Below are 23,529 nucleotides of genomic sequence, written 5' to 3'. Positions count from 1 at the left end.
ATTGGTAGATGTATAAATTGGTACTACTTGTTTGGAGGACATTTGGTAACATTTTTCAAAATAAAAAATTCACATACCCCTTGAGCCAGCAATTTTGCTTTTAGGACTTTATCCTATAGAGATATACTGGCTCATAGTACAAAGACTTAGGCACAAGAATTTTCATAGCAGTATTATTGTATTAGGATATGACTAGAAACAAGCTAAATGTTCATCAGTAGGTAACTGATTAAACAAACTATGGCATAGCCATACACTGGAATATAATAGCTGTTCAAAAGAATGCAATTAAAAAAAGAATGCAGTATGTCTATAATCACTGAAATGACATTGATAAGTAAGAAGTACGGTATGGGACGGTGTGTATCATACACCTCAATGTGTGTTAAATACAGAGAGATACTTGCATGCTAGCATAGGCAGTAACCATCATGGGAAGGGTAAATAACTGGAAATATGGTTGCCTCTAAAGAGGGAGGTTAATTGGGGAATCATAGATGGAGGAAGACCTTTCTAACTTTAAACTATTTTGAATTATTTTTTTACATACACATAATACTTTTGGAAAATAAATTTTGACACTAATGAACTGATTAATATTCTGAAATATAAAATTATTTTCTACTTAAGTTGGATCACAAGGACGAGTCATAAGTTTTGAAATACGAAAAGACCACCATGATCTGGCTAAGAAGAATTACAAACGCTGGTGTGATTCATGGAGGTTAAGCCATGTAGAAGAGTGGCCTGACAATGTGGATTTTATTCATAAGGATATTTCAGAAGCAACTGAAGACATAAAATCTTTAACATTTGATGCAGTAAGTTTTCCAAAGCGGGTCCTATATTATTGCTTTTGAATACAAGGAAAATAAGGATCAGGCTTCTTTTGTATGGGCAAGGGTCCTCCTTCATTATTTACACAATTTCTGTCTCTAGGGGTAGAAAGAATATTTTCCTTTAGTGTCCTTTAATATGGTGAGATTTGGGGCAGAGAGACATACTGAGTCAGGTGCCAAAGTTGTCAGTGAATGTGGGATAGTGACCAAAGACCTGTAATTGAGCATCAGGAGCCTCAGCATTTCCAGGGTAAAGGAATAATTTAGAAACAGCATTGGGAGCATATTGAGCCCAGTGTCTAACCAGAGTTTTGAGATTTGGGGGAATAAGTAGCTTCCATTTGCGAGAGAGTAGGCAAGAGGCATCTTTAGTCAGTTAAAGTCAGGATGTAGAGAGGAGTGTGTTCATGAAAGATGTTGAGAATAGAGGCATTTATCATGAACAAAGCTCCAGAAAGTAGAATGGAGGAGGAGCAGTAGGAGGCTAAGGTAGGGAGAAGAGGCAGAACAGTATAAAGGTAAAAAATAGATGACAAGAGGATATTTTAAGCTGTGACCAAAGATGGGGGAGGTGTGGGACATGGAGGTATTATCTGGCTTCACAGTTTCAGAATTCCAGTATAAGTTTCCTTATTCTTGGTGATGCCACTTAACAGTTCATAGCTTGACACTATAGACTGAGCTTGGTAAGGAGTCTTCCTTGCTTTCCTTAATTGGCTGCTGCAAGGTTGGATTATTTTGGTGAGAAATGAAGCAAAGTTCAAAGAGAAGAGAAAATGATTTTTATTATCTCTAATATAACTAAAGCCTACAGTTGTGGCACAGCTTACTGTACACAAAGACCACAGTTCTTTTTTCTCATCTTTGTTGGGCTTGCACATTATAGCTCAGTAAGAAGGAAAGGGCTCTACTTAGGCCATCCATAGGAATGTGAAAAATACCTGGGAGATTAATTGGTCATCACAATTTTGCTTGATGAGCGTGAAACACAACAAAGGGTTTTAATGTGTTGTTGAACCTTTGTAGAAACCTGCTGAACCATCCCTGATCTAAAAAGAATACTCCTTATTAGATTCATTCAGTTGAATCTCTCTTGAATAATCATGATAATCATGCTAGATGAATACTCAGTATGAGAGAATGTAGAAGGAGAAGGGGTGTCAGCTGCTGGAGAAGAGTTATTTAATATATCTGGTAGGACCAAGAATTATAGTTGGTGTGGATAAACAAGTTATGATACAGAACAAGTAAAAACTAGATCATGAAGAATTTTCTTAAGAACATCTCTAAAAACTGTCCATTGGTAGGAGTACTGCTTGAGGGTAGGTGCTTGATCAGAAATCAAAAGGTGTATGTATAAATATAAATTTCTTTTTATGTTCCCACCATTTTTTCCCCTGGTTACTGTTATCCTAGTTGATGATTGCTCCCTTTGACTGCTTAATTCCTCTCCTAGCTGCCTTCTCACCTCCTGGGTGTCCCCTCTTCTAATTCAGTCCCTTCATCTCTAGATTAATCTTCCTAAAATATAGTTCTGGTACTTTCATTCTCCTGCTGAAAAGCCAATCAGGGGCTTTTTATTCAAAGACTTTGGTGTCCAGAATCTGATCTCAACCTTCCTTTCTACTCTATTCCTTTGTATAACCTGCCTATATTCCTGTAAATGAATAAGGAAGGTGTTAACCACAAAGGCAAAGAAAATAGAAAAAGAGACAATGCCTTATAAAAGAGTTTAAAAATTTTTAACAAATTTTGGAAACAGCTTAATTAACCATCAGAAGGGAATGGACATAATGGAATAGTGACAATAAATGTACTATGTCTGCATCAATAATTCTCAAAGACATGGTGCTTAGTAAAAAAAGCATTATAAAAATATGTGGAATGGTCACATATGTGTAACATTTACAACTACACAACATATATTGGTTGTACCTATATACATGTAGAAGTATAAAATTATTAGAGAGTGTTACCAACTTCAGGACAGTGACTATTTATGATGAGAGAAAAGGAAGAGAAAGGACTAGAGGAAAGTAAGTTTTGGAGTCCATTTACCCTGATTCACTGCTGGGCTCTGTAATAGTCAATGTGACCTTGGGTAAGTCACTTAATCTTTCCATGCTTCTGTCACCTCATGTATTAAACAGGAATAATAGTAGTACCTATTTCATAGAGTTGTTGAGGACTAAATGAGAGAATCTCTGTAAAATGCATAGAATAGTACCTGGTACATAGTAAGCATTAAATAAATGATAGTTACAATTTCCATTAAGATTTCCCTCTTTTTCCTTTTTCTCTACCTGTTTAAACTCTAGTCTCCCTTCAGAGCTTAGATCAAAGGTCATCTCCTGCATGGAATATCCCTTAATAATTTAGCTGGAGGATTACCACCTCCCTTTGAATTACTGAACCACTTTTGTTTCTTGATTCAACAAGCATTTATTAATATTAAGGACCTGCCATGTGCCATATACTATGCTAAGACAAAAATGAATTATACATTCAAAAGAGCTTTCTTTCAATCTAGAAGAAAAAATAGACATCAAAACAATTAATAGAAGGACTCAGAAGTGTAAAACACTATGGCTGTAGAATTGAGTACAATGAGAAAAGGCTGCAAATGCAGCCGCGAGGGGTTAGATACTGAAGAATGTTGTGTGTAAGCTAGACAGTATGGACATTATCTTGTAGATAATGGAAAACTATTGATGAACTTATAAGGAGAAGAATAGACTGTACAGATTTCTATCGATGAACTTTTAAGTAGTATAATAGACTGTCCAGATTTCTATTTGAAAATAATTCTGGTGGAAAGATTGAGGCTGGGAGTCTATGCAGAAAGCTATTGAAATATTTCAACAAGATATGATGAGGTCTTAAGATAACTGTTAGTAGGATTAATTTGAGAAACACTTAAGGGGTAGATTTGTGGGACTTTAATTCAAATGGAAGCATCAAAATCCCACAGATTCTCAAAAGAGAATTCAGAATAAAGAAAATGATGGCTCCTTGACTAGCCTTTAATAAAAAATAAGAAAGGAAGAGAAAATGATGACTCCAATTCTCCAAATGATGACTCTCCATTCTCCAAGTTTCTGGTTTCAGTAACTGATGAGTGGTAATGCTGTTAACTGAGAATAGAGCAGTCAAGAGGATTAGCAGATTTCTTGGTTATCTGATTTTGGTCCTAGTCAACAATATTGTAAAATTACAGTCTAAGAACCCATTTTTGTTCATTTGTTGATGCTTTGTTTCAGTCATTGAAATATCTACTTGGATACTGAATGGGCATCTTAAACATAGGTCCAAACCTGAATTCTTCTTTTCCTCAAGCTTGCTCCTTCTATGGTGTTCATCATTTTCCTCATAGATGATATCTCCATTCTTCCAGTGGCTTAGGCTAAAAACTTTGGATTCAACCTTGACTCCTCTCTTTTTCTCACATCTCGTCTCACAGCCAGTCCTAATACTAAGTGACTCTACCTTCAAAATATATACCACGTCTCACCACACCCACTGCTGTTTGCTATAAGCCACTGCCACTGTCATCCTTCTTTACATTCTCATAGTCTTTTCTGCTTATAGATTTTAAAAATAAGTCAAGGTATACTTAATGCCACCAAATTGCATACTTAGAATGGTTAAAATGACAAATTCTATGTTTATTTTACTGCACACAAAATAGTTTTTAAAAAGGGTCAAGTCATGTCATTCTCTATAAACTCTCCAGTGGCTTTTCTCTCTGAGTGAAGCTTAGGTCTACAAGAATCTACATAATCTGTTCCTCCCGCATCCTCACCCACCGCCTTAGACCCCATCTCTTACCACTTGCCCCGTTTTGTCCCCACTGGGGTGACAGTGGCCACTTCAGACTCCCCAGTTAGCCTACTGCTTCAGATCATTTGTTTCCCTCCATCTGGAGCATACTTCCTCCCTAAATTTCTACACAGTCAGCTTAATCATTTTCTTCAGGTTTCTTCACGGACCAGCCTGTGTATAAAATGGCACCGCCTTTCCCCACCCTGTCACTCTCTATCCTTCTTATTCTGCTTTATAATTCTATAGCTATTCATGTCACTCATCGCCCTCTGTCCCATATATTTATATATTTATTGGGTTTTTATTTAACGTCTATCCCTTCCTTAGAATGTAAGTTTCCATGAAACAAAATAGAATATAAGCTCCCATTATATCTTTTCCAGTTAGCAAAATGCTTGGCATGCAGACCTTGCTCAATAAATATTTGGTGAATAAATTAATAATGAATGTTATCCCTTGACCCATTAATACTGTTTTTTAAAAATGCATAAACAATAGAATATTTTGTCATTTAGTAAACAGCTGTGCCAACAACTCTAAGCTTTCTGGAGTTATCCAACCATAAGTGTTACTTTATTTTCTGGTTTGATCAGATCTATTTTTTGTTTTTAATTAATTTTTTATTTGAATATTTCAGTCATTCATTTACTCTTTGTATTTATTTGGCATCTTTAAATAAAATTTGTAAAGTAAATAATTAAGTAATTATTGCCCTGTACTCTGAATTGAAAGCATAATAAAGAGGAAATAAGGGACAGGATTCTTATATTTTAGACCCTCTAAGATTAATATTCAGAGCTTTTCCTCTGAACATAAAAAATTAAAACATATTTGAAATAATGTGAATTTCTATTGCCAAAATTTATAAATTTAAATACTTTAGTTAAGCTTTGGCAATAGAAATTCACATTATTTCAAATATGTTTTAATTTTTTATGTTGTAATGGTACATTTTGCCCTTGGTAATATTGACAATACAGGAATCTTTCTTTGCTGTATTCATATACACATACATAGCTAAAGGATTTCTGTGTTAACATTGCTAAGTGAAAGACATACCATTGTGATTTTTATGTTATCATCAAGTACTATGACAAACTGTATAATAGTAAACATAACCTTTGGGGAGCAATAAAATGACAGTTAATAGTACTGTATTCTAAAAATGAAATACTTTAATTGGGTAATTGCTTTCCCAAAGTGTGTCATTTTACCACAGTAAGAAAAGAAAACCTGTGTTTTATTTAAACAGAATCAGACTGATCCTGTTCTCTTTCCCCTCCTCCACAGGTAGCTTTGGATATGTTAAATCCTCAGGTTGCTTTGCCTGTTTTATATCCAAATCTTAAACAGGGTGGTGTATGTGCTGTATATCTAGCAAAGTGAGTAATGGGGCTGTTTTTCCGTGTAATATGATTTTTAAATACATTTTTATTTTGCCTAAGTACCAAACTAAAATGTTCATTTTGTAACTGAGTAAGGTGTATATGTCATCTTGTAAAAGTGTTATAAAATGACACGTGTCCCAAATTCATTTATGTTGCTGTTTAAATCATCCTTTACATAAATATTAATCTAAGATGCAGATTTCTTCTCACAATTTGAAAGAAAAGTTTTAAAAGTGTAATGTGAACAGTAATGTTCAATTATGGTCTCTGTATTATTTTATTTACTTTTCTGTGAAGTTATTTATTATGTGCCCTAACCTGAATTTTCAACTCCCCCCTCCTTGATTTAACTATAGCATTTAAATTTGGGTAAGAGGTATAGTGAATTTAAAGTAAATATAAAGTTGTTATTTAATAGGAATGTAAAGTACATTTTTCACTTTTCTGAAAGCATCACACAGGTTATTGAACTTTTAGATGGAATTCGCATCTGTGAACTTGCTCTTTCATGTGAAAAGATAAGCGAGGTCATCATCAGAGATTGGTTAGTTTGCCTCACAAAACAGAAAAATGGAACTTTACCTCAAAAAGTAGAACCTGAAATCAACACAGATTTACAATTACATTCTCAAAAGAAAATTGGAGTTGAAGGTGAGATGTTTCAAGAGGATGATGATGGTGAGCTTCAGTTTTACTTTATGCATGTGCATGCAATAATAAATAGAGAATGGGTTCCTGAATGTATTGACCAAGAGGTTATAAAAATATTCATCAGGAATTTTCTTTTTCATGTAGAAATTGAAAAGTGGTATTTATTCTGTTAAATTAAAATATATAAAGGACAGAATAATAACTTTTCCTGATTTTTATGTAAAACTGGTACCTTTGAAGAATTGAGCTTCTTATAATATTCATATTTCACTTGTCATAAGGAGCTTGGTTTGTGAAATAATTTAAATATACTAAGGAATGTTTTTAATTTAGATCAGTGATTATTACTGACGAGAATGAATTTAATAGGACCTGATAAGCAGATAGCTAATATTCCGAAAAGCAACTTCTAAGATGCCGCTGGAGTTCTTTAAAGAACTAAGTTTAGGTCCTTGCTGTATGTATACATTATTTAGGCCATGGACAAGTTTTCAAAGATCCATGATTTATGATATGGGCTTATCCATTTGGTTATAAAGCCATATAGAAGTTTATCGTGTAATCATTGACAAATTGTTTTTGTGCAATAACTGGCAAAGTAATTTTTTAAAAAATGCTAGAAAAAATGACTGAGGAAAAAAAACTTATACAATAAAGGGAGACTAATTTATATTTCAACAGTTTTTGTGAACAAATTATAAAATATTTTATGTAGTTTTATAGTACATATTTTGTTTTACAACAGAAGAATCACATTCTGCTTTTCCATATGGATCATTTCCCTATATTGCTAGACCTACACACTGCCAAACTGGTCATACAGGTGAGTAATGTTTTCAGACCATATTAAATGGTGTTTTTTCCCTTCTAATTAATGTAATGACCTACTTTTTTCTTCTCTTAAATTAGCTTTTCTTGTCAAATTGAGGAAGGTCAAACTGCAATTTAACTGAGTACCCCAGATGACAGCAACTGATTTGAAGACGGAAAAATTTCAAAATAGAACTTTGTATTGCAAATCACTACTTTCATAGATTGGTATCTTTACCTATTACTATGATTTTTGTAACTTTTACATATAATTTTGAAAAATAACAAAAGCTAAAGAAAGATGTGTAACGTAAAAAACTGCTTAAATGTCCATTTTAACACTTGTCTTGCAGTTAGTTTGACATTTTGTAGTTAATGATTCCAAGTTGCTTTAGTTGAGCCAGCTCATTCTTCACTTCCTGTAAACCACTCCATGGATTTGTCTTTCTTCATGACATTAGTATTTTTTCCTTTGTTTGATTGATGGTCATTGGCTACTGAAACAAAATATGCATTTTAAGATAAATTTAATGTATTTGTATATTTTAAATACATTTTGTAATGGCTTGGATGTATCTTAGAAAATAATGAAGAAATCTGGATTATAGTAAATAATAGGGGGAAAACTCATAAGAGTGATATAATAATTTGTTTTTCATTTAATATGTGCAACTTATATTTAAGGTTATCCATATTTTACAGATATACAGCAGCTTAGAGTGGTTAGGTTATTGTTTAAATATAGATGTTTTATAGGTTTTAAAGTAGTAATGCCTGGGGATGTAAGTTCTGCTATTCCTAGATTTATCGCTTAGGCTAGAACTATTTAAAATTATATGTACATATGCGTAAAATTTTGTAATAACATTTTATAGAATGTGGAAAATTTTAACCTAAAATCTCTGCCTTTATAGAGTTTACAATGTATGGTAGAGCTAGACATTAAATAATCACACAAATTTAAAACTAAAATTGTTATAAGTGCTCTAAAGAAGTACAGGGTCCTGTGAGTAACCATAATAGGGGTTTTGCTCTAACAAGTGACAATCAAGCTGAGACCTGAATGATAAATAGTAATTAACTACAGCACAGAAAATGAGAACAAAAAAAGCTAATGATGCTGGGGTTGAATGAAAAAGACAGGAAAGATAGATAGGGGTCAGGCCATGCAGGATCTTAAAGGCCTGTTAAGGAGTTTGTCTATTCTAAGAAAAGTAGGATGCCATTGAAGAATTTAGGTAACAGGTAACATGGTTAGATTTGTATTTTGAAAAAAATCACTCTGGCTGCGTTTGGAGAACTGATTGAATGAGGAGCAGAGTATTCTCGTGGTATAATTCTGTATGATAACTATCTGAACACATACACAATAATAATGCCTTTATGGCTTTCATGACATTTCCAGAGACAGTCATATATTGCTTAACAACGGGAATACATTCTGAGAAGTGCCTTGTTAGGCGATTTCATTGTTGTACAAATGTCATAGTGTACTTACACAAATCTACATACCTAGGCTATATGACATGGCTTATTGCTCCTAGGTTACAGACTTGTACAGCATGTTACTGCACTGAATGCTGTAGGCAATTATAGGACAAAGGTAAGTATTTGTGTATCTAAACATAGAAAAGGTAATGTGTTACATTATGGTGTTACAATGGCTACAACATCAGTAGGCAATAGGAATTTTTCAGCTCCATTATAATCTTATGGGACCACAGTCACATATATGTTCCCTTGTTGACTGAAACGTTGTTATGCATGACTGTACATAGAAGCTCTGAAGTACATTTTTAAATTCCATCATGGAATACTTCCTTTTCTTCTGCCCTTCTATTTAACTAGTAGTGAAATTCTGTCATTCATTTAATGTTCTCAATGCTTATTATATGTCAAGCCCCAATTGTTTACTTGGAGAAGAGGCTGGCTTAAAAGCAAAGTGGTCGGGTATGGGGGCTCACATCTGTAATCCTAGCACTTTGGGAGGCCTAGGTGGGAGGATTGCTTGAGGCTAGGAGTTGGAGACCAGCCTGGTCAACATAGCGAGACTCTATCTCTACAAAAAAAAAAAAAATAGACAAATTAGCCAGACATGGTATGCATTCCTATACTCCCAGCTACTAGGGAGGCTGAGGCAGGAAGACTGCTTGAGCCCAGGAGTTGGAGGCCGCAGTGAGCTATAATGATGCCACTGTACTCTCACCTAGGCAACAAAGTGAGGCCCTATCTGAAAAAAAAAAAAGTTCTGCCCTTTACTCCTATTTCATATAGAATGCTTTGTTTCTGTCCAGCACATTGTGCTCAGTAGATGCTGAATTGAACAAGATCTCCCTACCAGTATCCGTTTGAGTTTTTTTTCTTTTTTTTGTAGTTTTACCTCCACTTCTCTCTCCCCTCTCCCCACTTTTTTTTCTGTAGTTGCCCATTCTAGTTTTAAGTTGAGTTGACGACCACACTACATGGGCAAATATGCATTTATTTATATAGTTAATCAAGACCTAGCTTAACCCCTTTCTTCAGCCTTCCTTCAAACACTAAGTATGTTTACAATCTGGCTTATGGGACAGATACCTTCTAATGTTAGTATTCTATGTCCATGTGTGGGTCTCCTTTATCATACTGTAATCTCTGGAGATTTGAGACTGAAAACTGTCTTCCTAATGCCTTCAAGAGACCCTACCTTTTCTTCCCAGTAAATGATCACTAAAAGTTTGCTGATGGCTTTAAGCCGACACTGAATCATGTACTGTTTCATCTGTTGACGTGGTCGTTTTAGGGGGATATTTAGGTATATAGGTCTGGGATCATGGAAGGCTTTCATTTTGAATTTTGTATTTCAGAGGAAGTGGGAACTTCTGAAGATTCCATGGTCATGTAAGAGGAGATATCTTTAAGAAAGTTAATCTGTTGGTGATATCTATGACTACTTAAGTGGAGGAAAAGAAATGTTAAAGAGATCATTATAATACATTTATGAGGTGATTAGTAGTAGAAAAGGGACAGACAAAAAATATTGTGAAAGAAAACTAGATAAGCTAGTAATACAATGGATACAGAGAGAAAGAATCTATGTATAGGGACTCCTTGACTTAAGATGGAGTTGAAGTTACGTCCTGATAAACCCATTAATTTGAAAATATTGTAAGTTGAAAATGAATTTAATATAGCTAACTTACTGAACATCGTAGCATAGCCTATCTTAAACATGCTCAGAACACTTACATTAAGCTATGATTGGGCAAAATCATCTGGCAATGCAGTACACTGTAGAGTATCAGCATTAACCCTCATGATTTTGTGGCTGACTTGGAGCTGCAGCTAATATATTACTTTCTCTGAAAAGCCTTCACCAAATCTCTCACCCCTCAGAATTAATTCTAAATCTTTTGTGTTCCTTATCACATTATTAATTTATATGCCCTGATTATGCCTTCATTAGGTATAAGGATTTTAAACCTGGATGACTAGAACAGTGGTAATGACAAAAATAAATAAGAAAATTCAAAGAAGGATTTATTTTTGAGGAAAAATTATTTGGCTTTAGATTCCTTAACAGCTGAAATGTTCCATGCCTGCTTACCTGACCCAGGGCTAAGACTTGGTCTATATTTTTCCCTTGGCTTCACTCTAAGATCTCAGGGGTCATGAGATAATATGTAACAACACATACCCATGTTTCACTTGGACCAGCCTAGGTGTCATAGGGCTTACAATAGCATAGGGTAAAGAGAAACATTAGTATAAAAATGTACTGTGTATCCAGATAGATCTGGCCTCCCATCTTGTTTTTGTTGTTGTTTTACCTGGTAACAGTGTGACTTTTCTGAGTTTGTTTTTTCATCAGTAAAAGGAGTATAATAATGCTACTTCAAGATTTCTTAGGGGGTTGAGTGTTAAATGAGATTACCTTTATAAACTGCCTAGCACATGATTGGTGATTATGACGTATGTCAATTTGTAAAGAACGCCTCTTTTATCCGCCACAAAAGTGAAATGTTTTGATAGTGTTTTCACCCCACCTTGTCAAATTGAAAAACATTTTGTTCTTAATAAATGTCATAAACATGTTTATGTAAAACTTTTTAAAACATGTTAAGAAAAAAAATTGTAAAGGTAGAAAAACATGTTTTTACCTGAAAATCGAGAAGTTTCTTGTATTTGAAAGAAAGGTGGAAGCATTGATAACTATCTATGCTTAAGTTATAGCACAAAAACCTGAAGCAGAGCATAAGCTTTTTGTGTCTTTTTTAGAGAATGCTGAATTGAGTTTTCTGTGACCGCAAACTATCAAGTGATTCCAACCTTATGTGGACTGGAGGAAAAATTTTGCTAGTAGAGGTCACTACTGGGAATCAGCAGCTGCTTATTAGACAGTGAGAGACTGACCCCACTCCTGATAGCATCATGTGTTCATATTGCCCTACCTCCTCCCATACCCCTAATTGGGTCACTCTCTGTTAAGCCTATTGGAGGAAAATGAATGTATATTTTACTGGTCAAATATGTGTGTGAGCAATAATTTTTCTTTAAAATTAGCAAGGCGTGGTAGCATACACATCTAGTCCCAGCTACGTGGGAGGCTGAGGCAGGAGGATTGCTTAAGCCCAGAAATTTAAGGTTGCTGTGAGCTAGGCTAATACTACAGCACTCTAGCCCGGGCAACAGAGCAAGAGGATTCTGTCTCCAAAAGAAAAAAGAAAAAATTTATTTGTATTGCTGACCCTCTGACATCCTGAAACAAAGGGTTTTACAGTTAACCATGAGTTAATACTCAGAATAAAACAGTGGTGGGTAAATACTCTTCCTTCCTGTGTAGGACCTATAAATCCTGTCCCTGGATGAAAGCACAGCTCCTTCTACAACTCCCCTAAGTCACTACCCCAGTTTTCATCCATAATCCCGCAAAGACCTGTTTCATTTTTTCAAAGCACACTGACTGGCAGAGCCCCTTCCTCCCTGCCTGGGTGCACTCAATTTTCCTGTTGAGGTGTCAATGTCTATAATATAGTGTACTACTATTGATATCTACAGAGGCTAGTCTGAATAAAATATAACTGTTTTTTTCTTGCTTTCTGTAAATATATGTTCAAATTGTAGTTGGAGGCCAGCTGCAGTGGCTCATGCCTGTCTGTAATCCCGGCACTTTGGGAGGCCTATGTGGGAGGATCACTTGAGGCCAGAAGTTCAAGACCAGCCTGGGCAACACAGTGAGACCTTGTCTGTACAAAAAATAAGAAAAATTAGCCAGGTGTGGTGGCATGTGCCTGCAGTTTCAGCTACTTGGGAGGCTGAGGCAGGAGGATCACTTGAGCCCAGGAGTTGGAAGTTGCAGTGAGCTATGATCATGCCACTGTACTCCAGTCTGGGTGACAGAGTGAGACTCTGTCTCTAAAAAATAAAAATAAAATTGTCATTGGAATTCTCTTCCAACTCATTCCATACAACCTTTCATCAGGGATTTGGTTCTTAATGATTTTACCACTTCCCTTGGTAGTCTGCTAGAAGGCTTCTATGGTAACTTATTTTCCCTGCCAACAGCAGGATTTCATCAAAGGGGCAGTAGAGCGTAGTAGGAATTCAGGCTTCAGAGACCTGGGTTCAAATGTCACTCCACCACCTTGGCCAAATTATTTAACCTCTCAAAGCCTCAGTATTCTTATCTACCAAATAGAGACAATAGTATTTATTTACCTTATGGTTGGCTATGAATATTACATTATATTATGAATGTAAAATGCATACTATTAATATATTGCCTGGGACAATTTTAAAAATCTAGTAAATCTTACCTATTACAAGGATCAAATAGTGTAAAGGTAAAAGAAGCTGGGGGAGGGGAGGGATGCTAAAAGACAATTCTTATTTTATAGTTTAGCTATGATAAACTCTATTTACCTTCAAATATGAGTGAAACAATAAAAATTATGCTTGAAGGTGTTGAAAAGGAATAGACTATACTGTCAGTCAAATTTGTTGAGTGATTACTATGGCCAGGAAATGGAACAATGACTGAGGCATGACCCCTACCTTCAAGAGTCTTAGAGTCTAGTTTCTCCTTTAGTAAAGCTTCAGAAGCCACCGTTACCCTACTCTCATAGGGATGTAGTAAAAATAAATAGGTGAAATTCTGAAATAATGCAGGTCTGTTAATTTCTCAAAATAGAGTTAGAAGGGAGCATAAAAAAATCTGTTCTATCTTCAGATGGGTGAAAATCTGGAAGGTGTTGTAAGAAGTAAGAAGGATCACTGCTGCTAGAATATTATTCTAGTACTGTTTCAAATCTAGAAAAGAAATGCCAAAGAAATACTATATATATAATAAAAATAATTTGAATAAAAATTATGGTGCAATTGTGTTTCTAGCTCATATGGTTATTTTCTAATTAATATAAGATACTATCATTTGAAGCCACTAAATCCCAACAAAAATGAAATATGCAAATAAATTATGGTACTTATACTGTCAGGATTAAAAATCAGTTTTCCAAGGACTCAGTAATGACATGGGAAAATGCTTTATGAAAAATGAAAAAAAGCAGGCCTAGATATAGTATAGATCTAATTTTTTTAGAAGTAGAAAAGTATACAGAAGGAAACAAATAGTTGGATGGTGAGATTATAAGTAAATTTATTTTCCTCTTGAAACCCCTTTTGAATAAAATTAACATTTAAAAAAAAAAACATGGTTCAGGCTCTTAAAATACTTGAGGCTCATGGTGCATTAGGTTTCAATTTAACATAAGTCACATTAAAAATCTGTTTAGGTAGGCTACCGCAAAACAGATACAGACATAAGACAAAAATTGGTAACTTGAAAGGGGGAAAACTTTCACTACTAATTTAACTCATATAGTATATAAATTATCATATATCCCTGCCTGTAAGGACTGACTAGAGCTCAACAAATAACATGCATAAATCTAATTCTGGCAGATCACTAAATCATACCTTGAGAATAGCTATAAGCTCGAGAAGGATCAACTATTATGTGTGATTCCTGAGAATGTTTTTCCATCACCTCTACTGTATCACTGGATGAAGATGATGATGAAGACAATCCCAGTCTAACATATCTTCCTTTTTTACCACAGAGTGAACAATCTACTGGCGTGGCACTAGGTCCCCGGGGCAGTTGAATTTCATCTCTATTGTAGTTTCTGACAGCTCCACTATGATGAACAGAGCGTTCTCGTTGCCAGATATAATGGGTTGGTGCGATGGCCATAACCTGTAGTGGAAAGCATACTTTTAGAATTTTAATAAGATTTTAGAATTTATTAAAATTCAGTACAAAAATTATAACTCAAGAACAGCTGTCTCTAAAGTAGAGATAAAAATCCAAGTTACCGATTTAAAAAACATAACATTTCTAGATAAGGCAGTATTACTATAAAGTGATTCTTTGCTTGGATCATTAAGGCAATAATTGACAAAGTATTTAAATTATTTCAAATAGAAAATAGAACTGAAGCAAACTTCCAAGTTGTCAGGGTATTTATTTTTTAAATTCTGAATATTCTAAGTTTGGGAAAGATAATACAGTTACCCCCAAACATTACATCATTCTTAACTTTGGAATGTGTTGGCTTAAAAAAATGTGATTGAGGTTCCCAGCTGTGTGTTAGGCTACTCTTAAAATGTTTGCAGTTATGGCAAGTGATATGGTGAATAAGAACACAGGTAAGTTACTGAACCTCTCTGTTCCTTGGTTTCTTCATCTGTAGTATGGAGATGATAATTGTGTCTATTTTAGAGAGGTGTGATGAGGATTAGATGAGGTCTTATTAATAAAGCTTCAGTATCTGTCAGGCATCATTCTATAATGTTTGTTAAATAAAACGTGGGCTTTAGAGTCAAGATAGACTTAGTTTCTTATCCTGGCACTGCCACTTAATAGCTGCATGATATTAGGTAAGTTATTTAACCTTTCTGAGGTTCAATTTCTTCATCTCTAAAATGGGAATACTGTCTACCTTGATCGCAGTGGTATGACATTTCACTGTAGCCTCAAACTCCTGGGCTCAAGTGATCCTGCCACCTCAGCCATCTGAGTAGCCGGGACTACAGGTGCACACCACCACGCTTGGCTGTCTTCTCTTAGTTTTAGTGATTTGGTGCCTTTGGTGAGTGTTCTTAAAATTCTATACTTGGCCCTCTGTTTTTTCTCTATATCTATTCTACCTCCCTGTGATCTTAAGAGGTAGTATAGTATAAGTGTTAAAAGTAATGACTGCCTAAGTTTGAATATACTGGTGTACTGCTTTGCTAATTGCATGTCCTGGGAGAAGTCACATAACCTCTCTGTGCCTTAGTTTCCTTATCTGGGATTACCTGGCTAGCTCTAAGAATTGTTGTGAGAGTTAATACACACACAGTACTAAGAACAATGCCTGGCAAGTTCTTAAAAAGTATTAACATTACTTTCATCTTGAATCTCTTATCTACTCTAAGCTTTAAACATCACTTATGTGTTATGATGCATCTTACCATACCTGTTGACCATCATTTAATTATCCAGTTATTACCTTAAATTCATATAAATACCAAATTCCTTATCTTCCCAATAAGCCGGCTTGCTTCTGTAGCCTTCCCTATTTCTGTTATGGAATCCATTACTCTTCCTATTATATAGATTTGAAACTGACAGCTCCCTCTCCCATATGCCCTATATCCAACTGGTCACAAAGTAATGATAATTTTATAACATTTCTAACATCGATTTCATTTTTGATATCAAAATGAAATGCTATCAGTCTTGTTCACATCCTTGCTTCCTCAGCTATAATACCAAGTTTAGCAGTTTCCAGTATATTCCCTATATTGGGTTTCTTTTGCCTACCGTCATTGGATTATTCTGTCCAAACATACTGCTTATATTACAATCACTGCTTTCTAAATTCCGTATCTGGAATAAAGTAACAACTAACAGAGAACTCAGCTATGATGATATTGTGGCATCTCAGCCAGAGTACACAACTGGAATAGAGAAAAACTTCCTCTTGATTAAATTACTTCCCTCCATGATGCATGAAAGGGGCTCCAATTGGAATCTAGGCATCCTCCCTAAGCTGTGAACCAGTCTAGAAATTAGGCCATCACCAGTGTAAATAAATTCCATCACAAAGGAGCCAATGTCCAAAGAGGTAACCTTATTGTAAGAAGATAATCAGATCACAGTAAGTAGGGAAATAATTTTATTCTTTTCTGGATAAGCCCTACATATATTTTTCAATTTAATCTTACCCCATCTCTTTCCAAAAAAAGATTTGAGGCAACTGACAAAAAGAGAAAAAAAAGTCACTGGGCTTGTCTGAAGGTAGTGAGTTACCTCAATTGATTGTTCACAGTTACAGATCGAACTCCTTGTTCTACTCTTTCCCCCTTCTCACTACTGCACTTGGCTAGTCTTTAAAAAAAGAAAAAGAAAAAGTCATTGAACTGGGACCCAAAAGGGAAAATTGGACTAAAGCAGACACACCAGCAATAAAATGTAATAGAGTTGATGTGGTTAAGGATAATACCTGGCTCGTAGCTTCTTTGCAGCCAAGGTTAAAAAGAGAAAAGAAACAAATTATGAAACTCATTATTATCTGAAAGGACAGCATATGTTCTTTCTTTTGACAGTGGTGTATGATGGAAAGAGTGCTGAGTTTAAGTATAGCTGGCTCTGCCACTTATTAACTTTATGGCCATGGACAAGTCACAATCTTTCTAAGCCACAGTTTTTTTATCTGTGAAATGGAAAGAATACTTATGCTATTTAATTCCCAAGACCAACATAAGACATAAATGCATATTCTAAACTAACCAATATGAGAGGTTTATATGGAGGCTAGATATCACAGAGAAAACAGAACACCGGAAGTCACTAGATGTGAAGTCAAGTTCTGGCTCTGCCACTTACTTGTATGATCTTGAGTAAATACTATCCTCCTTTGTTCTCAGTTTCATCAGCTGTAAAATGAGAATCCCACTACCCTCACAGGTATTTGTGTGCTAACATATATGATAATATTTGTAATTTGTAAAGCACTATGCAAAGGTAAATTATTATTATTGTAAGCCAGTTTGTAGCTACTATCCTAACTTGAGTTTATTTTAGGATATGGGACTAAAGAAATGTTTCATTTGGTAGTATACCTGTACTGGGCTTTCAATACAAATGCACGGAATGCTTACATTTCTAGCAGCATGTCTTGCTACTTAAGCAAACATTAAGGTAGGGATGATATAATAAACATTCACACCCACTGTGCTGGCTATAAGAAATGGACAGTGGACAGTGCAGAGTGAGCTCAGTGAAGAATTATTTTATAGTTTATTTCATAGATAAAAAAGATATGAAAAAAGAATTGAAAACTTTTAAGTTCCATTCATTCTATCAGTAAGCAAATATTTACTGAGTATCTACTATGTGCCAGGCACATAGTTTCTTATCCTGGCACTGGAGAAAAATTAGAACAAAATGAAGACCCTGACCTCTTGGAATTTATATTTTAGTGGGGGCAAATAGATATTAGCAAGATAAGTAAAAGAGAGTATATTATATGGTGGTTGAGTGCTGTGTAGAAAATTGGAGCTGAGAAAGGGAACACAGAGTAATAGCAGGAGAAACTACTTTTTATTTTAACAGCTTTATTGAGATATAATTCAAATACCATACAATTCACCCATTTAAAATGTACAATTCAATGACATTCAGTATATTCAGTTGTACAACCATCACCACAGTCAATTTTAAACATTTTCATCACCCCATAAATAAAGCAACCATACCCCATTCCTTCCTTCCCTCAGCCCCCTGGTAACCACTAATCTACTTTCTGTCTCTATGAATTGTCTATTCTAGACATTTCGTATAAATCATACAATAAGTGGTCCTTTGTGATTGGCTTCTTTCACTTAGCATAATATTTTCAAGGGTCACTCATGTCGTAGCTTGTACTTTCTTCCTTTTAATTGCCAAGTAATATTTCATTGTGTGGATATACCATATTTTGTTTTTATCCATTCATCAGTTGATGGACATTTGGGTTATTTCCACTTTTGGCTATTAGGAATAATGCTGCTATGAACATTGTGTACAAGTTTTTGTGTGGATATAGTTTTTATTTCTTTTGGTTATACAGCTAGAAGTAGAATTTCTGGGTCATATGGTAGCTCTATGTTTAGCCTTTTGAGGAACTGACAGACTGTTATCCAAAGCAATTACATCATTTTACATTCCCACCAGAAGTGTAAGAGGCTTCCGATATTGACATATCCTTGCCAACACTTGTTATTATTTTTGTTTATAGACATCATGGTGGGTGTGAAGTGATATCTCATTGTGCTTTTGATTTGCATTTCCCTGATGGCTAATGATGTTGAACATCTTTTCATTTGCTTTTTGGCCATTTGTATATCTTCTTTGGAGAAATGTCTGTTTGGATCCTTTGCTCATTTTTTAATCAGGTTGTCTTTTTATTATTGAGTTGTAAAAGCTCTTTTTATTATTCTAGATATAAGTCCCTTATCAAATAGATGACTTGCAAAAAGTTTTCTCCCATGTTTTGGGTTGTCTCCTCATTTGCTTTTTTTTGAAGGACAAAAGGTTTTAATTTTGATGATGTCCACTTTATATTTTCTTTTGTTGCTTATACTTTTGGTATCATATCTAAGAAACCTAATTCAAGGTCATGAAGATTTACTCCTATGTTTTCTTCTAAGAGTTTTATGATCTTAACTCTTAAACTTAGGTCTTTGATCCATTGTGAGTTAATTTTTATATATGGTATAAAGCAGGGCATCCGACATCATTCTTTTGCATGTAGATATCCAGTTGTTCCAGCACCAACTGTTGAAAAGACTATTCTTTCTCCATTGAATTTTCTTAGCATCCCTGTCAAAATTCAATTGAACATAATTGGAAGGGTTTATATCTGGACATTTCAATTCTATTCCATGGAGGGAGATATTACTTTATATAGCGTGATTGGGAAAGCTCTTTCTGAGGTGACATTTAAGCAGAATGCTGAATGTAGTTAGGAAGTGAAGCATACTATCATCTGGGGGAAGAGCATTCCAGTTAATGGGAATGGCAAGTATAAAGACCCTGAGGTGGGAAGGAGTGTGCCTGGTATTTTTGAGTAACAGTAAGGAGGCTAGTCCAGTTAAGAGTAGAGTTAGCAAGGATATAAGATGAAGTCAAAGAGACAGAGAAGAGAGTTGGTAGATCATGTAGGACCACGATAAGGACTTTGCCTTTTAGCCTGTGTGAGATGGGAAGCCACTGGAGGCTTTTGAGTAGAGTAGCCATGATTTGACTTACTTTTTAAAAAAAGTTAACTCTGGCTGCTGTATGAAGAGTAGATAATAGGGGAGAAAGATTATAAGAAAGACTATTTGGAAGCTTATGGCAATAATCAAGGCAAGAGATGATAAAGTAGGGTGTCAGTGTGCAGGTAGTGACAAATGGTAGGATGCTGGATATATTTTCAAGGTATGGATGTGAGAAAAGGAAGAGTCAAGGGGAACAGTTTTTTGGCCTGAGCAACTAAAAGGATGAAGTTGCTATTTATTTTATTTATTTATTTATTTTTTGAGACAAAGTCTCACTGTGTTGCCCGGGCTAGAGTGCCGTGGCATCAGCCTAGCTCACAGCAACCTCAAACTCCTGGGCTCAAGCGATCCTCCTGCCTCAGCCTCCCGAGTAGCTGGAGCTACAGGCATGCGCCACCATGCCCGGCTAATTTTTTCTATGTATTTTTAGTTGTCCAATTAATTTCTTTCTAATTTTAGTAGAGACGGGGTCTCGCTCTTGCTCAGGCTGGTTTCAAACTCCTGAGCTCAAACAATCCGCCCGCCTCGGCGTCCCAGAGTGCTGGGATTGCAGGCATGAGCCACCGCGCCCGGCCAAGTTGCTATTTATTACTGTGTGGAAAACTGCAGGAGGAGCAGGTTTGGACATCTGTGTAGGGGAATCAGGAGTTCCCCTAAGGTATCAATTAGACAATAAAATATCAATAGGCAATTTGATATGCAAATCTGGAATTGTGAGAAATCTGTTAGTTTCAGTGTTAAAGTCTTGGGAGTGAATGAGATCACCTAGTGAGCTAATGTCAATAGAGAAGAGAAGAGAATAGCTCCTATGACTGAACCCTGGGGCATGCTAATGAAGTTGGCAAGGTGAAAAGGAACTAGCAAAAATGGCTGGAAAAAAACCCTGGTATCCTCGAAACCAAGTGAAGAGAGTGTTTTAGGAAGAAATGAGTGACTGTGTCAAATGTTGCTGTTAAGTTTAGTAAGCTGAAGACTAAGAACTATCCTTTGGATTTGGCAATATAGAGATATTTGGTGCCTTGACAAGTTTATATGGAATGATGGGGGAAAGACTTTGTATAACAAGTTGAAGGAGATTGGAAGGAAAGGAAGTGGAGACAGAGTACAGTCATCTCTTTAGGAATTTAGTAGTAAGAGAGGCAGAGCAGAGAAATTTAGTGGTAGTTGGGGGATGAAGTTTTTGTTTTTACTGATGGAGATATTAGAGCAATTCTATATTCTGATGGCAATGGTTGAATAAAATTAAAAAATGTGAAATGCCAGAAAGGAGGACAATTACTGGAGTGATGTCCTTGAGAAGGCAAGAAAAGATGAGATGTAGGGCACAAATAGAGGGAATGGACTTGGATAGGAGCAAAGATAGTTCTTTCACAGTAACAAAGGGAGGACAGAATATATGGGTACACGTGCAGGTAGGATGGTAGATATAGTGGAAGCATGCTGACATTCTTTTCTATTGTTTCCATTTGGTCAGTAGAAGAGAATTATGCATGATTGTTGTCAATGGAGTGAGAGGAGAGAGATGGGAGATATTAGAAGTGTACTAGATGTTTGACTTCATTAAATTTACAGTTTATAGTTTAAACAGCCAATAAGCAAGCAAATAAATAATTACAAATCTTGTTCAGTACTAGAAAAGGAAACGAACAAGGTATTGTGATAGAGGATAAAAGAAACTCCTTATTTAAATAAGGTAACCTTTTTGAAGAGGAAAAACTTAAGTTCTGTTAATCATTTAAAAAATGTTGATAAATTTTAAAATTATGAAAAGCATAAGGAAAAATATAACAAACATCTATATTCCTACTTCCCAGAATTAATAGAAGTTAATATTGCCATTTTGGCTTCAAGTTTTTTTTTTTTTTTGGGACAGGGTCTCACTCTTTTGCCCGGGCTAGAGTGCAGTGGTGTCATCATAGCTCCAACTCCTGGACTCAAGTGATCCTCATCCTCCTGCTTCAGCCTCATGAGTAGCTGCATGCACCACTATGCACGGCTAGTTTTTTTATTTTCTGCAGACATGGGGTCTCCCTATTGCCCAAGCTGGTCTCAAACTCCTAGGCTCAAGTGATCCTGTGGCCTCGGCCTCCCAAAGTGCTAGGATTATAGGTGTGAGCCACCATGCCCGGCCAAGCCTTTTATAAGTTAAAAGAAATAAGATAATGTCTGGTAGGTATTTACTAAGTATTCATTAAATTGATGTATATTAATGAATAAATGAATTCTATCAAATGTTAAGAAACAATCTAGCTTGCCCAGCAAGAGCTTAGGCAGTAAAAAACTTATAAAATAGAACTTTGCACTCTCAAAAGTTGGAAGGAAATTTAGTGGCAATCTAGTTTAATTGCTTATCTGAAGCATGAATCCCCTCTATAACAAACTGCTTGTTTTTTTAAAAAATCACCAGTGACAGAAATCACTGCCTTTGAAAGAGTCTATCTCATTTTCAGATACTCGTTAGGATAATATTCTTCATATTGAGCTATTACTGCCTGTTTTTCTTTTTCATCCACAGATCTGAATTCTCTGATTTATAGCCAAAAAAGACAAATCAATTTCCTGCCCTACTGTGGTCCCACAAATACTTGAAAACAGCTAGCAAGCTTTCTGGATCTTCTTCATACTAAAAATCTCTGAGCCTTTTTATTATTCCACAAATGACATTTTTCTTTTTGAGACCCTGCTCTATTCTAGTTGTTCTCCTCTGCATATAGCTGTTGGTCGAGTCTTCTTAAAGTATGGTGTGCACAACCAAATGCAGTATTTTAGGTATAATCTGATGATTACCTCCTCTTTTCTGCAGCCTAACTCCAAACTTTTCTGTAAGTTCGATTACACACAACTTGGTTCACAGCTGTCTGAAAGTTTTTAGTCTTTTACACATACACTATTAAGTTACATTCTTCTCTTTGGCTCTTTTATAGTCTGATGCCAGCAGCTGAGGTAATTCCCAGCTCCAATGTTAGTGTATACTAACATTGTTGCCGTTAAAATGCTAGTCATTGTATCTTGGCGGTAGTAGGTAGGTGTAGATAGGCGGTCTCTCATGAGGTAAGCTACTACCAGTCCTAGCTTCTTCCTTCTGGTGCCCCCTCTATACTTTTAGCTGAATGTCTAAAAGGGCCTGAAGCCTTTACTTTGAAAAAATCAGAGCACTCAAATAGGGCTGGCTATCAAGTCCAAGGACAACAACAGGTTTGCAAATTATCCACACCTGACCTGGGTAAGTAGTGTCAAAACTCAATAACAATACAGAACTCTTTCCATGGCCTGTAATTGGAATGAGTGCAGTTTAAAAACTTTATTGAGGATTCCTTAATTTGGGGACGTCTTATACACCTAACTTTTCTTCTTTTTCTATTGAATTTAATCTTGTGAAGACTTGTCCTGCTGTACTGTCTTCTTATTTGCTGTGTCTTCATTTCATTAATAAACATAGTTAACAAGGTTAGCTCTGGGCAGAATCCTGAGACACACCACTAGACTCTTCTCTCAAGTTTGACACTCCCAACTCCCCGTGGGCCTGCGAGCGCCCGCCCCTTGAGGGGGCCAGGCCGCGGGGCCTGGGAGTGGGTGCTAAAAAAAAAAAGAAAAAGGCGCTGGTATATGTTCACAATGGAATATTACTCAATCATAAGAAATGACAGTGATCTAGTACCTCTTACACTTTCCTGGATTAAACTTAAGCCCATTAT

The 23,529-nt window shown here is 35.7% G+C and overlaps 2 protein-coding genes across 2 annotated transcripts in view; one reads left to right on the top strand and one right to left on the bottom strand.

Annotated features, from left to right (window-relative positions):
* Window positions 1-8,036, top strand: part of TRMT61B (tRNA methyltransferase 61B) — a 15,956-nt gene extending 7,920 nt beyond the window's left edge. Inside the window, exons 3-7 of the mRNA XM_012652512.1 lie at window positions 631-821; window positions 5,952-6,043; window positions 6,501-6,727; window positions 7,446-7,523; window positions 7,610-8,036. Coding sequence (XP_012507966.1) covers window positions 631-821; window positions 5,952-6,043; window positions 6,501-6,727; window positions 7,446-7,523; window positions 7,610-7,653 — 632 coding nt within the window. The 3' untranslated portion in view covers window positions 7,654-8,036. The remainder of the gene's footprint in view (window positions 1-630; window positions 822-5,951; window positions 6,044-6,500; window positions 6,728-7,445; window positions 7,524-7,609) is intronic.
* SPDYA (speedy/RINGO cell cycle regulator family member A) overlaps window positions 7,227-23,529 on the bottom strand; it is a 32,974-nt gene continuing 16,671 nt past the window's right edge. The window contains exons 6-7 of the mRNA XM_012652513.1: window positions 14,462-14,741; window positions 7,227-8,007 (exon numbers count right to left, since the gene is read on the bottom strand). Of these exons, the coding sequence (XP_012507967.1) occupies window positions 7,916-8,007; window positions 14,462-14,741 (372 nt within the window). The 3' untranslated portion in view covers window positions 7,227-7,915. The remainder of the gene's footprint in view (window positions 8,008-14,461; window positions 14,742-23,529) is intronic.

Source organism: Propithecus coquereli, unplaced genomic scaffold (genome assembly GCF_000956105.1).
Source record: "Propithecus coquereli isolate 6110/MARCELLA unplaced genomic scaffold, Pcoq_1.0 Scaffold39, whole genome shotgun sequence".
NCBI classification, from domain to species: Eukaryota; Metazoa; Chordata; class Mammalia; order Primates; family Indriidae; genus Propithecus; species Propithecus coquereli.
This window is presented reverse-complemented; position numbering and strand designations above follow the sequence as displayed.